General features: G+C 31.9%; 2 protein-coding genes across 2 annotated transcripts; both read left to right on the forward strand.

Annotated features, from left to right (window-relative positions):
• The first annotated feature begins 515 nt into the window (after window positions 1-515).
• Window positions 516-4,249, forward strand: LOC126685695 (V-type proton ATPase subunit F-like). The gene is made up of 5 exons (XM_050379622.2): window positions 516-692; window positions 845-925; window positions 1,130-1,211; window positions 2,080-2,162; window positions 3,829-4,249. Exons 2-5 carry the CDS (start codon window positions 863-865, stop codon window positions 3,991-3,993), a joined length of 393 nt encoding a protein of 130 aa, XP_050235579.1. The 5' UTR covers window positions 516-692; window positions 845-862; the 3' UTR covers window positions 3,994-4,249.
• A 4,059-nt stretch (window positions 4,250-8,308) lies between these two features.
• Window positions 8,309-10,988, forward strand: LOC126686795 (uncharacterized). Its single transcript, XM_050381032.2, has 3 exons — window positions 8,309-8,535; window positions 8,644-10,616; window positions 10,729-10,988. Exon 2 carries the CDS (start codon window positions 8,904-8,906, stop codon window positions 9,504-9,506), a length of 603 nt encoding a protein of 200 aa, XP_050236989.1. The 5' UTR covers window positions 8,309-8,535; window positions 8,644-8,903; the 3' UTR covers window positions 9,507-10,616; window positions 10,729-10,988.
• The last annotated feature ends 7,182 nt before the right edge of the window (window positions 10,989-18,170 follow it).

An 18,170-nucleotide genomic window follows, 5' to 3' on the forward strand; every position in this document is an offset into this window, starting at 1 on the left:
GGGGGTGAGTTAATTAAAAAATTTAATTTTCGTATTAATTGACAATGACATACAAATTTAAAAGATAAATTGATAATTAAAGGAAAGAATTTGCCCATTATTTAGAGTAAACATCAGGCATTGGGTCGGGTACAAAATGGAATAAATTAACAAAAAAAATAATAAGTTTAAGTACTAAATTAACCATAAACAGTGAGACCTAGACCAAGCGGTTAATATGCTCCAATGCATTTTTGAGGTCTCAGTGATTTAAGATAGATTTAAAGATTAGAAATTTAACTACTAACAATTAACTAATAACGTAATTAAATTCTACTTCTATAAAAAAATTATAAAATATTTATGGTAACTGACCATCACTTACAAGTTAAGGAGGCAAACTGCCAAGGGTTTTAACTATCAAAAGCCGTTGAGATTCTGATATTTTATGCGAAGTCGATGGGGCAAATTGGTCATTCGTTCGAGTTTAATTTATCCATTTTCATTGAGATTACCTATTTGATCTCCCTCGCCAAGTTGAGGGATTAAATCGATATCTTGTATAAATCACTAAAAGTACAATACTACCCATTTGAAATCAATTAGTGAAACTTCCTTTCATAAACAAATTCTTCATTTTTCAGCTGTCTGTTAAAAGGATTTTGTATTTTGGATCAAAATACCAGATTACCTTTTTCATAAGAAATTCTAGGGTATTTTTTATGCATTTTTTTTAATTTCTTGTATTGCTAATTATATTCTTTGCTATGATTTTAATTTTCCATTTTTTATATTTTTGTTTTACAATTCTACTGCTGATCTGTTTAGCCATTAATCTTGAGCTTCTCTTGATTTTTTTTTCCAGTTGTATTGAACATCATAAATGGCTAACAGAACTCAAGTCCGTAGTAACAATTCTGCACTCATAGCCATGATCGCCGATGAGGTGAGAATATATATGTCATGTCAATTTTTTTCTATGAGCTTTTTTTGGTTTGTTGCCACTTAGCCACTTATTTATATTTTTGTTTGTGGTTTTTATGTTAGTAAAATGTGATATTATGAAATGGAGCTTGAGGAGATAGTTTGATGGGGGCTGATGAACTTTTGATTTAGGTTTCAATTTATTTTTTCTTTTGGTTTGGTATAGGATACAATCGTTGGCTTTCTGCTTGCTGGAGTTGGCAATGTGGATTTGCGGCGAAAAACAAATTACCTTCTTGTAGACTCAAGTATGCTCTTTAAAATTTGAGTAATTTCATACTTTAAAACGCAATAGTGTGCGAACACGGTTCATAGAATCATTTCAAGTCCACTATAGTATATGTACTATTGCGGCTGTTGTGCTCTGGAACATCTGAGCTGAAAGACATTTTCAGTATTTTAATAGTTGTTCTTAAAATCACTTTGTTTATTGATTCCGATACCTTCATCTGGAGTTGATGGATGTTTGTAAGGGAAGTATTTCTTGTAACTACAAAACCATCTTAGGCTTCCGATTTACTTCTGTAGAAATACTATGTTAACAAATTAAAAATGTCTTAGTGATGGATAGTGCATCTTTTTCTAATTTTGAATGAATAAGACCTTTAGAGTCTCTCTTTTAAGTGAGTGTAAAATTTTGAGGGAAAATGTATGCGGTTAATTGCTGTACGGCCATATGACTATGAGCTATCCTATATTTGGAGTCAATTCATGCTTCGAAATTTTTCCCCTACATCTAAAGCTGATTTCAAAGTCAGAAGTTACTATTTGCTCTATAGTGTTTACAATTTTAGCATCTGGGTTACAGTTTTTATGAAATTAATTTTTCTTAGCATTATGAGCAGCCCGGCAGATTATTTTCTTGGCTAGCCATCTGTAGGGTATTCTTGCTTTTACTTTAGCACATATGTCTAATTCAACTGCATAATTCTGAACCAATTCAAGGAACAATAGCATTCCCACCGAGCAGATAACATTTGATATGATGGCGGTGATAATGTTATTGCTAAGAAAACGGGTCGATAAGAAATAATACTTGGAATATTTTTATTTTATTTTATATTTGTTTCTATTAAACTTGATTTGTTCCCCTGGAAAATCTTGGCTGTGTTGTAGAAACAACTGTCAAACAAATTGAAGATGCATTTAAGGAGTTCACAACAAGGGAGGATATCGCTATAGTGCTGATTAGTCAATATGTAAGTTATTCTCACACCAACTATCATTCTAAATTGACAGCTTTCCACGGTTCTTTGCTTTTACAGAAACTAATATCATTGCCTCTACTTTATAGTACCCGAATGCAGAAAAGAGTTCTCAAAACTCTCTCCTAAATGACAGCTATACATGCTTACATTTTTGTTACCAAAAAAATGAAAAACACAATTAGCAGCCGTCGTTATGATCATTTGTTTCGTTATGATGCATAAATTATCTATAGGTGTGTTAGAAAAGATGGCGTGGCATTTGAAATGATTGTATAGATTTGTATGAGATCAATTGTTTTGAAGTATGGGCAATCATGTCTTTGAATGTTTCTGTATGGATGCTTATAGGTCTTAGACCTAGTTTACAGCAGCCTCTTTGCACCTTGTGAACATGATATAAGATATGCAAAGTGAGATACTTTCATCTATGTGCAGTCTTAAAGTCCTCGTATCTGCATTTTGTTTTCTGTGGGTGCTTTGTTTCTCTGGTCTTGTTTGCTACTAGGTGACTATCCACCTCTATCAGAAATGATATATAGTTTGAGATTTTATTTGTTGTTTTTTAGGTATTAAAGATAGCCACTTTTCAATTTAACTTCTACTTCCTTTCTCCAAACTTGATATTGAACTTCATTGAGCTCCATCTAACATGTTGGATCATCCTGTCTGCCGGGTCCAGTTGATCAGGCGAAGATTCCTAATATATATGTCTTTGTTTTATGATTGAGATACTAGAAATGCATACGGTTTATTCTTTATCTCTCACGTTAAGTATAACAGATGATTGTGATCCATGAACGGATCGTTATAGAAGTCCTTGAAAATCTTTAATCTCTGGTTGTAACTGATTATGCATGATCTCGTGCTGAGACATATATCAAGTCAAGGTAGACTATGTCAAATCATTATCTAATTACTTTAGCTTCTATATTTTTTCACAGATGGAATCTAGACAATTTGCTCTCCCATAGTTATGCTTATTGTATTTGCGTCATTTTTCACTAGCAGCCTCATATAGGGGTGTGCATTTGGTCCAAATCGATCTGAAATTTTGGTTTTTTTCAAAACCTAATCAATTTATAAGAATTACAAATTTACTAGCCAAACTGAACCAAACCAATGGTTTATTTATTTGGTTTAGTTTGGTTTGCACCAAAATTGAACTGGAATTTGTGTATTCTGTCTGGTTCAGTTTTTGCGCACTCCTAGCATCATGTCTCAATAATAATGAGATTCAAATTCTGTAAAGTTTCCAACCCACTTTTTCTCTGCCCCCTCCTTAAATAGTTTAGTTGAGAAATCATTCATATGAAACCATTTTAGTGATGCAATCTGAGAGTGGTTGTTGTTTAATCCAGACCTTTATTCATATGAAACCATCTGCAGTCTACCCCCAAATCATATCTTATTAATAATGATTACAGTATGTATTGAGGTTATAACATAATTTCTTTCAAGGACTGCTTCAGAATGCAACAGTTTATATTAATAATAGATCAATTTGAACTTTTTTATTATTTAAAGCCGTATATCTTCTCAGTTATGATCAATGATGGTAGAGGATCTAAGAAATTATATGTTGCATGCTTCATCTTTTCCGTTCAACATATTTTGGTCTTACGAGTTGATCGGTGATCATCTGTCTTGTAATTGTCAGGTTGCAAATATGATAAGGTTTGCGGTAGATAGCTATAACCAAGCAATACCAGCAATTCTGGAAATACCTTCAAAAGATCACCCTTATGATCCTACACAGGATTCAGTTCTCTCACGAGTCAAGCATCTGTTCTCTGCTGAATCAGTCGCGTCTGATAGGCGATGAGTATGATGATCCTTTTCATAACGGTTTATTCACTTCCCCCGACCTTTTTTCCTTGAGAAAAAAATTGTATTCTTTATGCTTCTCGGAGCTGACTCTCTTCTTTTATTCATTTCACATCGGCAGCGTTGTGTGATTAATACTTGGAATAAAAGAGACTTGACAGAGTCTCTGATTTTACAGAGAGATTGATGAATTGTGTAATTCATGGTGTATAATTTGAGCCATAATCTTTTATTCTGATGGCTTGATTGATTCACTAGGCGTAAAATAATGCCAATGTTGTCGGTATGTTACTTACATGTAGAATTTTATTCAGAGCTTAAAGAAGTAAAATCCTGAAGTTGTTCTAGTTTTTCTTAATTTCATTTCAAATATTGCATCACATCCATATAGTACTTCCTTTGGCCGGTTTGATGTATAACGAATGGTAAATGAAATAAAGATTTCATTTGTTTTTGTGATTTATATATTAATTTATTTTAAATTTTGAGATTGTGATATGAAATGAAATATTTTAAATTTTAATTGATTATTAATTTTTTCAGAATGTTATGTTTTGACCTTAAATTTCCATTTCACTTGAATTTTATTTTTATGGGAAAAGCTAGAAAATAAACTGCACAATTTATCCTTTCTTGCTAGATATGTTGTTGGTTCATTTCATTTTCATGATTCAAGGCTGTAATTGAGCTCTACCGAGTTGATTTTGAGATATTTATATCTAGCTTGTTACATGAGTGAGTGAGATATTAATGTTTGGCTGTTTAAATTTTAGATATTGAACTTGATTTTGGTTCATTTAAATTTTATTATAATTATATTTTATTCGAATTCAACTTGTGTTTGTTCTTTCGGGTACTAATCTGACCGAGTTCGAACTCGTTCATTTAAATGTTAAACGAGTCGAGTTGGAACCGAACTCGATTTCATCTTATTTAGCATCTAAATGAACAAACACAAAACATTATAAATATAATTATATAAATAGTTATACTTGATTAATAAATATATATATTTATAAAATTTAATGTATTTAAACTTTGAGAATAATATACTGTTAATAAAATAAATAAATAAAAATAATTAAAACTATATTTGACAAATGGTGTGTAGTAATTAATAAGAAAACTTTTAAGCATCAAACTCATATGAGCCAGCTCGCAAATAATAATCAAGTTTATATATGAGTTGGTTTGCGAAGTTCGTATACGAACCAACTCACATACACTTAAGTGAGTTGTCCGGTTAAACTAAAAATTACATTTGTCAGGTGTTAATATTTTATTAATTACCAATGAAATGTTGATATATATAAAAGATAATGCTGTTATTTTTATTTTTATTGCTAAAATATGCTTACTTTGAGGTATATATATATATATATATATATATATATAAATTTTTGTGAGAGATTGTGCGAAATAAATAAAAAACGGACCTTACTTTAGTGGTTTTGTGGACTCAGTCCAAAAATAAATTTAATATGAATTTGAATTCAAACAAGGCTGAATCAAAAATGGAATCCAAATTCGATCTAAACGGGCTAAACTTAGACGGATAAAAGAGTATCCGGCCTGATGAAGCCTGATTAGCAGGTATAAAGATCAAGATTGACTAAATAATTGAGGTCCCTTTCGGCGTGCAGCTTTGAAAATGAACAAGAGTTGTTTTCATCTAGACAAGCCCTTCCACCTAACAAAGAATCTGACCCGACCCAAAAGCCAATTCTTTTAGTAGATATTTTTTGAACAAGGCTTAATGCAACTATTAAATTTGTATCTTGGATTTAAATATATATTTTAATTTTTCTTAATCAATTAAATATCCAAACTCTGTTAATTTAGATCGAATAATCTCAAATATATAGCTTAAAAGCATACTAATTTAATTCTAAGACACAAATATAAATACTAAATGACTAAAGTGATTAGTTTGACCCCAAATATACAATTTTGGGATATAATTCACAAAAAAAATAAAACATATTTATTCAAGTTTAAGTCATAAATTTAAAAATCGCGCTAACCATGCATTTGATATTCTTCTATGTTACAGAAAATGTCAAATTTTCTAATGGATTAATTATAAGATGATACTTTTGAAATTTACATATAAATTGATTTTAACTTGAATCTAAAATTAAAAAAAAAATCTAAAATTTTAAATACAATCTTATTTGTTCATAAAAAAAGTTTCTCACCTACTCACTTATGCTTTAAAAAATTTGGTAGATATTTTCTCGGTGCTAGATAGAAAACGGGCCACCGGCTAGAGAAGAACCCTGAAAAGCGACAGGTGTAAGTGAGATGGCCATACCGACTACGCTCCAACCAACCTTTTATCCATATCTTCTTTGTCCCGAGGCTTAAGGGACCAAACTCTTTTGCATGATTATTACGTGGGTCCACTAAAATACTTTCTTACTTTACCAAATTGCCCTTGTAAAATTGGCAAAACAATAAAGTATAGACTTAATTACTTAAAACCACCCACCTTGAACGTTTTTTTCGTTTATACCCTGACCTTGGAAAAAATTCATTTATACTATGACGTATGTGTTTATATTTCACCTCTATGCCGAGGCACTAAATTAACCTCTTTAGTTTAAAATAGTCTTTCATTTAAAGAATCATTTCTAATTAAACTATAATTAGCTTAGGTTAAAAATAAAGAACTATTTTAAACTTTTTTCTTAATGAAAAGAGGTTAATTTAGTGCCTCGGAGTAGAGGTGAAACATAAATACATACGTTAGGGTATAAATGAATTTTTTCCTATGTCAGGGTATAAACGAAAAAAAAGTTCAAGGTGAGTGGTTTTTAAGTAATTCGCCTAATTTTTAAGTCGTTCTATATAAATATCTACACTTTTAGTTTTTTTATTTAAATGTTTGAATTTATTTATTTTATACTAAACTAGTGTTTATAACCTGTTATAGCGGGGTTTACCGGTTAAACAAAAATATTTTTATAAATTTAGTATTTTGTAAAATTATTCTTTTATAGTTAATTAAGTTATATTTTTAACATTTAATTCATTTTTTGTTTTTAATATATACTATATAATAATTTTATAAACTCCAAAGGTCAACTGAAAATAAAAAAATAAATCAAAATTATTATAAAATTATATACTTATATAGTTATCAAATTATCGGTTCGACCAGTCTTATAAATATCATTGAATAATTTTTTTTATTTTTTTTAAATTTATTTAGATGAAACCAGTGAAAAAATAAAGAGAAATTGAAAAACAACAATCATAATTAGTAAAAAATTGATTGATGATTGGTCTAATAATTTTTTTACTCCAAACCCGTGATTAGACCAACTCAAATTCTAGTTCTGGTTCTTGGTTTAACAGACTAGTTTCAGTATGTTTTATTTATATATATATATATAAAAAATTTATCAGCTTATACATTTTTAAAATTTATATTTGTTTTCATTTAAGATAAATATAATATAAATATAAATTATTTTTAACTTAAATTATGTTATGTTATTATTAATTATAAAAAGTTAATAGAAAAGAATAAAAAGAATGAAATACTAGAAACCAATTGTGAATTTTTTTAAAATAATTTTAAGAAATATTTGAGCTAGTGTATCAATTTAACTAAAAAAATGCTATAACAAGTACTCGTAGTAGGAGTGAGCTTTCGGTTGGTTTGATCGAAACCGAACCGACACTCCCTCAACCAAATTAAACATTCGGTTGAATAGTTTTAACCGAATCGACTGAATAAAATTTTTTAACCGAAAATGAACCGACCGAATAAGATAGAAAAAATTCAAAACCGAACCGAGCGAATAGATCGGTTAATTTGGTCGGTTTGGTTAAAACCGACAAATTATGAGGAAAATTTCAAAAAAAATTAAAATTTCAATTAATTCAGTCAGTTCGGTTAAATTGGATTATTTAAAATTCAAACTGAACCGATAACTGAATAATTAGAATATTTTATATAAAAACCAATTAACTGAATTAACCAATTTAGTAAAACTGAACCGACTGAAATTTATCATTTGGTCGGTGAACTCGGTTGGACGTTTTTTTTACTCAACCCTAATTTGTAGTTTAGACATCTAAATGAATGAAAATTAATATACACACCAAAATATAACACTTTAAAAAGTTCAGATACTATTTGTGCAATTTTTCCAATACAAAGGATAATATAGTCATATTAAATTATTAATTATTCATTCATCCGTTAAAATGTCATTCTTGTAAATCCAAAGAAACCCAGGCCCACTTACATAAAAACCATTCGTCGTGTAAAATCACAATAAAGGGCAGTCACTCACTTCACTCAAATAGTAACCTCTACAACCTTTAAAAATTCGCAGTCTCCAAACTTTTTTCAGATCCTTCTATTTTGCCTTCTTTTCTTCAGTAAATTTCATGGGCATTTTTACAATCGAAATCAATTAAATTTTGAACACCAAAATTTTAAAAATCAAATCACAGATCTCAGATATCAGAGTCTCAACAGATCTGTCTCTTGCTCTGAGATTCACTTCACTATTCCACTCTCAAGGTAAGCAACTGAGTGATTTTAGTTTTTTTAGTTTCTTATTTTTTTTTTAAAATGTTGATTTTGGGTTCATTTCTCATGGGAGATGTTTATGTGGTTGTGATTTTACAGTGGATCGAAGGATTCGTTTGATCTATGCTTGTAAGGACGGGATCTGGTCAGGTTTTGAATCAATTATTTAGGGTTTTGATTATTCGGTTCATGCTTTTTTTGGATTTGTAGTGGAGAAGAATATTTAGTTTAACCTAAAAGCTGAGGTTTTTTCCCCGAATCTAGTTATAAAGTAGTAAAATTCGAGGTTTTATACTTTTATTACCCTAATCTGAAAATTAGAATAGCTTATTTGGTGGTGATTGATTAAATTGTTGACTATGGAGACACTTGTTGTAAACCAGCACAAGAATCATCATCATCATCAGTATTATGGCAGTTATAAAGGATACAATCCAGTTAGATGTAGCTATTCGCCGCCGAGTAGTCCTTTTAGAGGGATTAATTGTAGGACTTTTCAATCTGGGGCAGGTATACTGCCAACCCCTGTAACCCATAAAACTTCCACCTTTACCTCTGAGAAAACACCGTCCCCAACTATCAAAATTCATGGTGTCACGATATCTTCGCCTATTGCTATTAATATCCCGGCAAAAGCTATAGCTTTTGATGAGGAGGGCATTTTCAGTGAGAATTTATCTTTCTCTGAGCGTTGGGCTGGACCTGCTTATTCGAACTCACCACCGCCCAGTTCTTTGCCCATTCCGAAGTTTTCAATGAGGCCAAAGCGCACTGTGTCACTTGAGTTGGAACCTGTCTCTGATTTGGGTATTGAATTGGAGCGCCCAATTGCTAAATCTGCTCCTGCTTCTCCTACTAGGGAACGCGGCCCGTCAACTAGAGAACTGTTTCTCAGTGCTGACTCTGCGACGAAGACATTGCGTCGCATTCTTAATCTTGATGTAGGTGATGAGGGATTTTGAGGGGCATATTCTGCTCCTGTAAATAGTTTAGTGTCAGTTGTATATAGAAGGAATAAATTTGTTAGAAGTGTGCATGCGGTACACTTTGTTTAGGTTTTGCTTATGATGGTGGTGGTGGTGGTACAAGAGTGGCAGTTGTGAATGTGGTGGGTCATGGGTGGTAGTCTTCATTACTGGAATCAAGAAACTGATGTCTGACCTGAAGTGGTGATTTAGTGAAGCAGGTCTTAGCTAAATAGGCAACTTGTTTGCAGCTCAAATGGGGCAAGGTACATGTATTGTGGATAATCTAACATGGATACAAGCTGACTTGAATACCTTCAGTAAGCAGAAGAGAACCAAGAATTCTAGGGTGACTTCTTTGGAATGGAGCAGAGCATCTTAATGAATTTTTTCATTTGTGTTTGATATGGGATCCTCAATTTAAAATTGGAGGTTTAGTTATGAGGTAAAATTTAGGCTTATAATATCAAGTAGACAGGTACAATGTATATATACCAGCATGTCTTGGTTAGATTAGTCTCAGTCCAATTCCATAGGTTCCTATCAGATTTCTGTAATGTCTTCTTTTCATCTTAACTTCTCTTCTTTCTTTATTTCTCTACTATAACACTAATCGGTGCTGGTTTTGTAGCCCAGCATCGCATCACTTTGCGCTCTAGATGGTATCTTCTTTTGTAACTTCTTAGTTGGTCCTTTATAACACTAATCAGTGCTGGTTTATTAGCCAGCATCGCCTCGCTTGGCACTCCAGATGGTATCTTCTCTTCTAACTTCTTTAATCGTCCTTCATTGTCTGAATTGGCTTCTCGATACTTCATTTACATGTCGTTTCTTTCTTTCTTTTAGATAGGTCTAACTCCCTTGCATACACTCTTCATGGGTGTATGTTTCATCTTTGCCACCTTTTCCGGTTTTTAAGAGGGGAAGTGGTATAGTCAAGAAAGCTGTTGATCTCTTCTGCTTGTTATGTCTAGTTGTTAGTCCAATCCATGTTGCTCTTTCATGTTGTAAGCCACTTCGTTACTTGTTCTTTTGAGCGGATCCCTCCTGGTCTTTATAAAAGCCTCACTTTTTGGATATTTTTCGACAAACAGAGCCAGTTGCCAGGTAATAGCTTCTTGTGCGTATCTTTTTAATTTATTATGTTTTCAATGAAGATTAAATTGTTTAAAGTATCAATTTATTGTTACTAATGCTTTGCTTGATTTTCCTGTTACAGTCATTTGGTGGGGAAGATTTCAGGAGGCTGTTTTCTTAGTTGGTAGTCTTTAAAGTAGGTTTCGTGAAGATCATACGCAGGCTGCTTCTTGTCACCGTATCTAAGAAATGCAAGCTATGTTTCTGTGTTGCTATTTGGTACTTTTAAGTAGTAGGTTTGAGTATCAGAACTTATATGTACTTGTTTTATAGTGTTATTTTACATTGTGTTACGGAGTTGAGACCGCAATGCTAGTTTAATTATCTTGTTCCTTTATTTAAGCTGATCGCATGTATCTTAATTTTAAATTATTTATATATATATGGATGAAAACAGCTGATTATCATGTATACATAATTGGTGCCCGATTGAGCAAGTTGTGGTGTCATGAATTTGAATCATGTTTACCACAGAAGGGCAGTTCTCTGTCTTGGTACTAAGGGTTGAGAAAATATTACTCTCAAATATTTGACCTTTTATGGCAGGCTGCCACTAGCAACCAAATCAATTTTTGGTGGACTTCTTTTGCTGTCTCTTATTGTTTTCATGTTCTTTTTTTTTGACATAACTACTAGATCCATTGAAATTGGAAAACATCCATTGTAGATATGAATAAAATTTCATCAATTTAATTAAGAATGGATAATAGTTGTGTTTACCGGTGACTTATAGGTTAAGCGGTTTGTGTTCGGGTACGAAATATCATTCTGCTAAGATTCTAAGTTGTGTTTGGAAGATTTTGAATTTGGTCTTTTAATTTTTAATATTTTTAATTCCAATGGATTGTTTAATAAATTAATTTAGAAATAAAATGAATCTTAAAGTTAAACTGGATCAATACAATAAATTGTTTTTTTCTTTTCAATTTTACAAACGTTTTTACTGATATGATTTATGCATTTTGTCTTGCCCATGAACAAATATTTGTTTTTTTCTTAACTTTCTAAACTTGGTTATTTTTCTAACTAAATCCCCAGTCCAAAACAAATATTTTGGTGTTTTAAAGATCATAATTCTTCCTTATAGCTACGCCGTTCTCCCTGGTTTTTCGACTCCAATTTTCGTGTGACAGCCTCAGAGATAGCTAGGCCATTTTCTCTGATTTCTCGACTTCACTTTTTAGCTAAAAAAAGGTAGCGGAGTCTCCAGATTTGTTTTTTCACTTTCCAAATATGCTGTTTTATTGGAAGAATAGTATATACTTTCTGACTTTTTAATTAAAATTTCCGGCAGTTTCGTGCGACAATTCTTCTAAATAAGAAGAAAAAAAATCACCTTTACCTTAGAATATAGGCATTCCGCATCCGATTTGTTGTACTTAATTTTTACCAGGAAGCACATATTTACAGTTAAATTATCAATTAGATTTTGAGACTTTTATATTAAATCTTATTTACATTAGATTTTGATTTTTCAGGTATTACAATTATGTAGTTACTATATGGAAGCAGCTGGGTTGGTCAATTTTTGGAAAGCATAAACCTAATGGTTTTAAATACCTGCCTTGTTCTCGGCACCAAAATTTGAACTTTCATCTGCTCTTCTCATTTCATTTTAAATATATAATTTCAACCGATGAGTTATAACTCAAATGATATAAGCGTTGGATGTATTCGGACTAACGCTCCTCTTTTCTAATTATATAAAAAAGCATGTAATTCCAAATTAATCATAATTTTTTATGTTTCAATCCTCAAAATTACTTATAGCACATATCAATAAACCGATAAATATAATATCTTATGAACTATAATGCATATTTTTGATAAGATGGGTGGGATTTACGTAATTTACATCGAATAATTATTGGGTACAACCGTTGCGACATGTCATTCGTGTAATAAACCAATCATGCGCTAGTAATGTGAAAAAATTAATGATAAAAAAAAAGTGATAGTTAAAAGATTTTCTATCGCAAATCTTCATTGGCTTGTTGTAAAAATAATTTGGCGCAACGGTTGCATGGGATAAACACTCATTTACATCAGATGTATTTTAGTATTAATTTTGCTGTTCCTATGTCATGTTCTTTTTATGTTAATAAGAAAAGTCATGTTCTTTAATCTTGAAGTTTTCAACAAAATGTTAATTGTAATAACGACAAAAAAAAAAAATAACATCATTACTCATTAGTTGGTACCTTTTTGTTTGGTTGAGCTCTAGTCTCTAAATTATTTTATTTGCAAGTGGATTCTTTTTCGATTTTAATTTGATGAATTATAATAATTCTATAGAAGAAAAATTAAAAATGAAAGACGGATAAATTCTTAACTAAAATAAAATTTTATAGTATTCATTGTTAATAAATGAATTCTATAAAAATTTATAGAATATATTCAAATCAAACAAGTCATTTTGTTCATGAAATGGATAAGAAGTTGCATATCTTGAACAAACTAGCTGAGGTATGTCTAACTTGCTAATCTCATAGAGTCCTTGTCGCTCATCCCTACAACTAATAACAGATTATGTTGAAACAGAAACGGAAACGGAAACGGTAAAATAACTTTGTCTAACATGCAGAAAATAAAAATTTGGAAAAAATATATAAATAACTAAAAAGATAAAAATATACTCATAGATATTTAAAACTATAAACTTTTATGTATATCAAATTTTATTTATAAAATAATATAGAGGCATGTAAACAAATTACTATATATTTAAAACAATTTAATAAAATAAATAATTCTAATATAATCGAAATTCAAGCTCATCACAAATAATCAAAATATTCAAATATTAAATGAAATATGGAGATCATTTGTCAAGAGTGAGATTAAGACATTTTATTTGTGGACTGTGAATAACATGATTAGTAAAGTTTTTGAGTAACTAATTAATTTTTTTAATTACAGATAATATTTTAGGAAATGAGTTTGTTATAAGAAAATGGGTATCAAAGTAACGGCCCAAAATGTTTCCTATGAGTTTTCAAGAGTTTTGAAATATAAATATTTTGGAACAGAAAAATGCACTCTTGAATCTTTCGTGCATCATATAAGCAATGACGGAGGATGGGGAAGTATTGAGTGGCCTTGGCCCCCCTTCCTCCTCAAATTTTCAAATTTGTTAAAATTAGCATAGAAAATGAAATTATATTGCAATTTGGCCGTCCTGTGATATAAAAAATTGTCACTCTATATATAACGTATATTGTAATTTGACCCTTCTAATGTAGAATTTCTAGCTCCGCTACATAGAAGACATGTATTCCACTTTACAGAAGCCTGTTTTTTCTTTAATCATATGCAACAATCATTCACACAAAATGAAGATGATAATATCTATTACTTGCTGAAATCTCTGAATTGCAGCATTTGTACCTTTTATTAGCAGAATTGATTTCTGTTGTGTTCAAGCTTATGCTGCTAAGGTGTTGATGAGTTGTTCAGAGTTCATTATGCTGAGCTGTTGCTGAGCTGGTGATGAGCTGTCCAAGTACATGCAATGTGTGTGAAGTTAGTTAGAAAGTGATGACAAGTGTGTATTGTAGTTTGTTATAGCTTTAGCCAATGTAACCATGACACATGTCATGGCAGTTATTTTTCTGTAAACTCAGCTTACTATATAAAGCTGTGGCTTGTAATCTTGAAAGATTAAGAAATAAGATTTCATTTTGCTTTCAATTTCTGAAATGGTATCAAAGCTTTGAATTGAAGCAGTTATCTTTTTCTTCTTTCCCTCTCATTTTCTCGGGAAACAAACACCTCACATTCTCTTCAAATCTCTCTCTGTTTCACAAGCAAATCACAGTTTCAGAATCCTTGCATCACTATGATTCTTGCGATCATATTTTCTTTCAAAGATGACAACCGCTGCTACTCAAAATCCGTGAAGACAGGAAGAGAATCTTGCTAGTCCATTTTACATTCATCCAAACGAGAATCCAGCTCTTGTTTTGGTTACACCTCTGTTGAATGGTGTTAATTACCATTCCTGGTCAAGATCCATGAAGAGAGCTCTTTTGGCTAAGAACAAGATGAAACTTGTTGATGGATCAATTTCTGTGCCTACAAAGGATAATTCAATGTATTCTGTGTGGGAACGAAGTAATAATCTAGTGATGTCTTGGATCCAAAACTCAGTTTCTCCTACTATTAGCAAGAGCATTGAATGGATTGATGCTGCTCTGGAAGCATGGATTGATCTTGAGTCGAGATTTGCATTAGGAGATGCATATAGAGTCTCAGATATTCAAGAAGAATTGAACAATTTCAAACAGAATACACTGAGTGTAGTTGAATACTTCACACATCTCAAAGAAATGTGGGATGAACTTATCAATCTGAGGCCAATTCCAGGTTGCAGCTGTGATCCTCAGTGTAAATGTGGAGGTTATGAAAAGATAAGGAATTACAGAGATAATGATGTTGTTATAAAGTTCCTAAAGGGACTTAATGAGAATTTTGCTACATTAAAGTCACAATTCTTGATTATGGATCCATTGCCAAATCTCAATAGAGTTTTTTCTTTGGCAAGTCAACATGAGAGGCAAGTTGCTGGTGGCTCATCAAAGTTTGTTGAACCTACTGTTTTCTATACTCAAAGTGCAAATTCTAATGTGCACAATGCTGGTTCCACTCCTAACTCTGGCAATTTCCGGAAAAAGGGAAATTACAAGAAGTTTTCAAATAACAGTATGATGAAGTGCACTCATTGTGGTACTCAGGTCACACAATAGACATTTGTTATAGAAAGCATGGCTTTCCTCCTAACTACAAATCAAAGGCAAAATCTCAGAATACTTCACATGTTAATCAAGTGGAATGTGTTCAAACTGAAAGCAATCATCAGCTTGAGAGTCAGAATATGAATACTATGAATATGGATTCTGCAATGACAAATTGTATGCAATTCACTCAGGAGCAGTATTCACAGCTTATGCAGCTTTTACAGAATGCAAATGCTACACCAGCATCTGTCAATACAGTCTCAACTACTATCAAATCCATAGGCAATGAATCAGGTATAATATCTCTATCATGCTTTGAGAAATCATATTCACAAAAGGAAAAATGGATTATAGATAGTGGTGCAACAGACCATATTATTTGTTCTTTGAGTTATTTCAAAAATTACAAAGCTGTTTCAAATTGTTTTGTGCATTTACCAAACAATCAAAGGGCTCAAGTTACACATGTTGGTACTGTGCATCTTTCAGACACATTCATTCTTCAAAAAGCCCTCTAAGTTTCTCCTTTTTGATTCAATCTGATATCTGCCAGTCAACTGACAGATTCAAAACAAATTTACATTCTTTTGTATTGTGATACTTGTTTCATTCAGGATATCCAAACAATGAGGACGATTGGTTTAGCTAGAAAGCTTCATGGATTATACATCCTGGATAAACCTCACTTTCCTACACTCAAGTTTGCAGCTGCTGCAACTGCACAACAAATTTTCTCTCCACTTATTGAACCTTCTTAACTCTGGCACTATAGATTAGGCCATCTTTCTGATTCTAGAATTGATGTATTGAATTCAATAGATTCAAGAATCACAAAACCAAAACTTCATCATTGTGAAATCTGTCATTTTGCTAAGCAAAAAAAAATTCCATTTCCTATTAGTACTTCTACTGTAAAATCCAATTTTGATCTAATACACATGGATATTTGGGGTCCTTTCAAAATAAGTTCTCATTATGGACACAAATATTTCCTTTCTATTGTAGATGATAAAACCAGATACACCTGGATTTACATGCTGAAACTTAAATCTGAGGCTCAAACTCTCATTCAAAATTTCATTGCTCTTATTGAAAGGCAATATGAGTCAAAAATCAAATGTATTCGAAGTGATAATGGCTTAAAGTTTAGCATGCCTCATTTTTACAAATCAAAAGGCATTATCCATCAAACCAGTTGTGTTTATACTCCACAACAAAATGGTGTCATGGAGAGAAAACACCAACATATCCTCAATGTTGCTAGAGCTCTTCGTTTTCAATCCTCTGTTCCACTTTCCTTCTGGTCTGATTGTATTGTTCATGCAGTCTACCTCATAAATAGAACTCCTTCTCCCATTATTCAAAACAATACACCATATTATCTTCTAAATCACAACATACCATCATTTTGTAACTTGAAAACATTTGGTTGTCTGGCATATGCCAGTACACTTGATCACTTACGTTCAAAGTTTGATGCTAGAGCATCTCAATGTGTTTTTCTGGGTTTTAGTCCAACTACAAAAGGTTTTAAACTATATGATTTACAAACTAAAACCATTTTCATGTCTCGTAATGTGATCTTTTATGAAAATATATTTCCTTTTTCTGCTATAGCACAAACAAAATCTTTTTATAATGTTACCAATGTCTGTTCTATTAATCCTGCTATGAATACTTTTCTTCATGCTGATATTGATTTTGTTCCTGAGGATGCACCTATAACTCAAAATCCCACACCATCTTCTGTTCTACCAGACCATTCAATTCTTTCAAATTCACCAACATTATCCACTTCTGGATCTTTTCAACTAATCTCTAACACCAACCATTCTAGTTCTACTTCAATACCACCTACAGTTGAGACTAGAAAGTCCACAAGACCTAAGTATGCTCCTACTTACTTGCAATATTATCATTGCAACATACAAAACCCTTTTTCTTCTACCCCACATCATCTTAATCATGTTTTGTCTTATGACAACCTCTCTCCATCCTATAGAGCTTTTTCTGTCTCTATCACAACTACACCTGAACCACAAAGTTATGCTGAGGCAATTAAACATGACTGCTGGAAAGCTGCAATGCAGTCTGAGTTGGATGCTCTTTTACAGAATCAAACTTGGACAGTTACAGCCTTACCTCCAGGAAAACAGGCTATAGGTTGTAAATGGGTCTTTAAGACCAAGTATCACTCCAATGGTACTATTGAGAGGCATAAAGCCAGATTAGTGCTAAAGGGTATACACAGCAAGCAGGTGTTGACTACCTTGAAACCTTTTCTCCAGTTGCTAAAATGACAACTGTTAGACTCCTACTTGTTGTTGCCACTTCCAAGAATTGGTTTCTTCAACAACTGGATATTAACAATGCATTTCTTCATGGTGATTTGCATGAAGAAATATACATGAAACCACCACAAGGTTTTCCTGTTTCAGATTCTACTCAAGTTTGCAAGTTACAAAAGTCTTTGTATGGCCTTAAACAAGCCAGTAGAGAATGAAATTCAAAGCTGACTTCTTCCTTGTTTCATCAAGGATATTCACAGGCTACTGGAGATTCAAGTCTGTTCATCAAACAAACTTCTTCTTTTTTTACAGCTCTTCTGATATATGTGGATGATGTAATACTTACAGGTAACAATATTTCTGAGATTCAGTCTATCAAAGAGTTCTTACATGAATGTTACAAAATCAAAGATCTGGGTGAATTGAAGTTTTTTCTGGGTTTAGAGATTGCCAGATCTCATAAAGGACTCAACATATGTCAAAGGAAATATACACTTGAC

Source organism: Mercurialis annua, linkage group LG6 (assembly GCF_937616625.2).
Source record: "Mercurialis annua linkage group LG6, ddMerAnnu1.2, whole genome shotgun sequence".
Classification (NCBI taxonomy): Eukaryota; Viridiplantae; Streptophyta; class Magnoliopsida; order Malpighiales; family Euphorbiaceae; genus Mercurialis; species Mercurialis annua.

Excerpts from the sequence above, each read along its gene's own strand:
- LOC126685695 (XM_050379622.2), top strand. The coding sequence starts at position 863 with ATGGCTAACAGAACTCAAGTCCGTAGTAACAATTCTGCACTCATAGCC. Across the intron at positions 1,212-2,079 it reads TTACCTTCTTGTAGACTCAA|AAACAACTGTCAAACAAATT; the intron begins GTATGCTCTTTA and ends GCTGTGTTGTAG. Across the intron at positions 2,163-3,828 it reads TAGTGCTGATTAGTCAATAT|GTTGCAAATATGATAAGGTT; the intron begins GTAAGTTATTCT and ends TGTAATTGTCAG.
- LOC126686795 (XM_050381032.2), top strand. The coding sequence starts at position 8,904 with ATGGAGACACTTGTTGTAAACCAGCACAAGAATCATCATCATCATCAG.